Raw genomic sequence first — 2559 nt, 5'->3', positions numbered from 1 at the left:
CAAGACAAGCAAGACAGCATCACGCACTTGCGTTCCAGCTCGGCAATGCCCGTCACGCGCGCCTGCGTGTAGCGCACGACTTCGGCATAGAGAAAGGCGAGGGCCGCACTGCCGACGTGCGTCTGGCGGAACTTGTCGCGCGGCCGATCAAGCATCTCGCCGCCGCCTGCACTGCTGCCGACGCCCACGGCACTGCCCAAGCTGGCGGCGGCGGCGCCGAAGGACGACGTCGGCGCCGCGCTGGCGGAGGAGGGCGTGGCATGGTGCGGCGAGGCGAGGCCAGAGGCGCGCCGCGCGTAAGGCGGCAACGAGGCGCGCGGGGAGAGGGGCTGCGTGCTGCTGGAGGACGAGGCGGATGCAGAGGCGGAGGCAGAGGGAGCGTGCGAGGCGGCGCGCGACATGATGCGGGGGGGCGCCGAGGCGAGAGGAGAGAGGGCCGAGAGGGAGTCGGGACGATGGAGGCGATGAAGGCGAGGCGAGGAGGCGCCGCGTGGACCGTGCGTGCGGCCCGGCAGGGCATTACAATTGGCCAGGCGCGCATTGCCGAAGCAGCCAATACAAGACGCGGCACGGCGTCCTTGGGCGCTTGTAGCTCGAGCGATGCAAGTTGTACTGCAGCGCGGCGCGACGTTGTATGTGCGCGTGCGCGTGCGCGTGGCTGCAAGCGTCATCGCCGGCCTTCGTCGGGCCCGACAGCGCGCGCGCGCGACGGCGCTGCGCCTCTGCGCCGAGCGCTCCACCTTCCCCTTCCCCCCCTCTCTCGCCGCTCGGGGGCGCTCCGCAAGCATGTCCGACGCCCATCCCTCCTCCTCGCGCCTCTCCGACGCCCTCTCCTCGTCGGCCTCCTATCTCAACTCGCTCGCCGCCTACTCGCCCGCGCTGCCCGCGCTGCCCTCGCTGCCCTCGTCTGCCGACTCGACGCGGCACCTGCTCGACGTTGCGCCGCACCTGCTGCGCCCGCGCCTTGTATCCGCCATCGCCGCGCTGCCGGCGCCCGGCGACCAGCGCAGCAGCGCCATCACCGGCTGGGGCGGCCTGCCGCTGGCGCTCAGCCGCCCCATCTCCCTCGCCCACCCGGCACGCAGCCTGGCGCGCTTCGGCGCCGCAATCACAAGCGGCGGCGGCCTCTCGGCGGCCGAGCTGCGCGCGCGCGAAGAGAGCGCCGCCATTCTGCGCGATGCAGAACTGGCCGCCGCCGCCGCCGCCGCCGCCGCCGCCGCTGCTGCTGCTGGCACGACTGCAGGCGCGGCGAGCAAGGAGGCGAAACGCCTGCAGACGACGACGAACACCACGCAGGAGGAGGAGCATTCGTCGGAGGAAGAGGCCATCTCGTTGCTGCGCGGCTACGAGGCCACCCGTCCCGGCTCCCTCACGGGGCGCGCGCGCCGCAGAGAGGCGCGCGGCCTCGCCGTCGCCGCGCCGCGCCTGGGCCTGCGGCGCATGGGCGAGCAGGCCAGGGGACTGCTCGCGGCCGAGGAGGAGCTGGAGGGAGCACAAGGCAAGGAGGTGGGCAGGAAGACGTCGGGCAAGATGAGGACAAGGGCGCTCAAGGAGGCTAAACTGTCAGAAGAGGAGCTCAGGCAACAGAAAGAGGAGGTGGGCAGAGAGAAGCTGGACATTGGTGTTCGCCGCGTGAGTCGGGCGGTGCCCTCTCTCTCTCTCATATCCTCCTCTCTCTCCCGCGCGCCCGCCTCTTGTTTCCCCTGCCGCGCTCGGCGCTGCGAGCTGACGCCGGCGCCTCTCACACAAACAGGCACTGCTGCGCAAGGAAATCGCCGTCATCGACACGAAGCTCTCCTCGCTGCAGCTGGTGCGGCAGTCGTTGGAGGCGGCGCTGCTGGCGCTGCAGGAGCAAGAGCTGGAGCTCAACGACGAAGGCGCGGGCATCAGTGAGCTGCTCAGCCTGCAGGCGCACCGCAAAGGCATGCCCGGCGCCACAGGCTCGGGCGCGAGCAGCAGCGCGACGGCGGCAGGAGAGAGGAAGGGAGGCAGCTCGAGGAGGAGAAGAGGTGAGTGGGCGAGGGGCGAAAGGGCAGCTTCAGCGGCGGGGGAGGTGTAGGAGAGAGGCGGAGGAGTGCATAGTCACCAGTCGAAGGCAGGAGGGCGGGGGCCGGGATGAGAGCAGCTTGCGCTTGCGGAGCTAGAGCCAGCGTGGAGAAGGGCCCGCGGAGAGTCTGCGCCCCCCCTCCCCCCCATCTGGGTCCGCAGGGCCAAGGGGGGGAGGGCGAAAGCGTTGAGACTCGGCTATGCTTTCACAGAAGCCGCCTTGCTCCTTCGAGAAGTGTCGCTTGCTCAACAACTGACGCGCCTGCCGACCCTGCCCCGCCTCTCATTTGCGTGTTCTTCTACTGCCCCCCAGGTCCGCTCTTCCTGCCCTCAGAGCACGACGAGCTTCCCTCTGGCGTGGCCTTCATGGTGCGTAGCTGCAGCCCCGCATTGCAAGCGTGGCACTGCAGCGGCGGGGGGAAGGGGCGGTAGCTCAGGCCTGACTTGCTCTCTCTCTCTCTCTCTCTCTCTCTCTCTCTCTCTCTCTCTCTCTCTCTCTCTCTCTCTCTCTCT

General features: G+C 69.9%; 2 protein-coding genes across 2 annotated transcripts; one reads left to right on the top strand and one right to left on the bottom strand.

Moving 5' to 3' along the window:
• Positions 1 to 27: 27 nt before the first annotated feature.
• Positions 28 to 401, bottom strand: FA09DRAFT_336950 (hypothetical protein; the record flags this gene model as incomplete). Its single annotated transcript, XM_025743950.1, has 1 exon — positions 28 to 401. A coding segment is annotated over one exon (374 nt), but the record flags the coding sequence as incomplete, so codon positions are not given.
• A 333-nt stretch (positions 402 to 734) lies between these two features.
• On the top strand, positions 735 to 2004 carry FA09DRAFT_206612 (hypothetical protein). The gene has a single exon (XM_025739468.1). The coding sequence runs from the start codon at positions 787 to 789 to the stop codon at positions 1891 to 1893; it is 1107 nt and encodes a 368-aa protein (XP_025600400.1). The 5' UTR covers positions 735 to 786; the 3' UTR covers positions 1894 to 2004.
• Positions 2005 to 2559: the final 555 nt, after the last annotated feature.

This window comes from Tilletiopsis washingtonensis, assembly GCF_003144115.1.
Source record: "Tilletiopsis washingtonensis strain MCA 4186 unplaced genomic scaffold FA09scaffold_4, whole genome shotgun sequence".
Lineage (NCBI taxonomy): Eukaryota > Fungi > Basidiomycota > Exobasidiomycetes > Entylomatales > Tilletiopsis > Tilletiopsis washingtonensis.
The sequence above is the reverse complement of the archived record's forward strand: the minus strand, read 5'-3'. Positions and strand labels throughout refer to the sequence as shown.

What these genes read in the sequence shown, in the direction of transcription:
- FA09DRAFT_206612 (XM_025739468.1), top strand. Translation starts at nt 787, where the DNA reads ATGTCCGACGCCCATCCCTCCTCCTCGCGCCTCTCCGACGCCCTCTCC.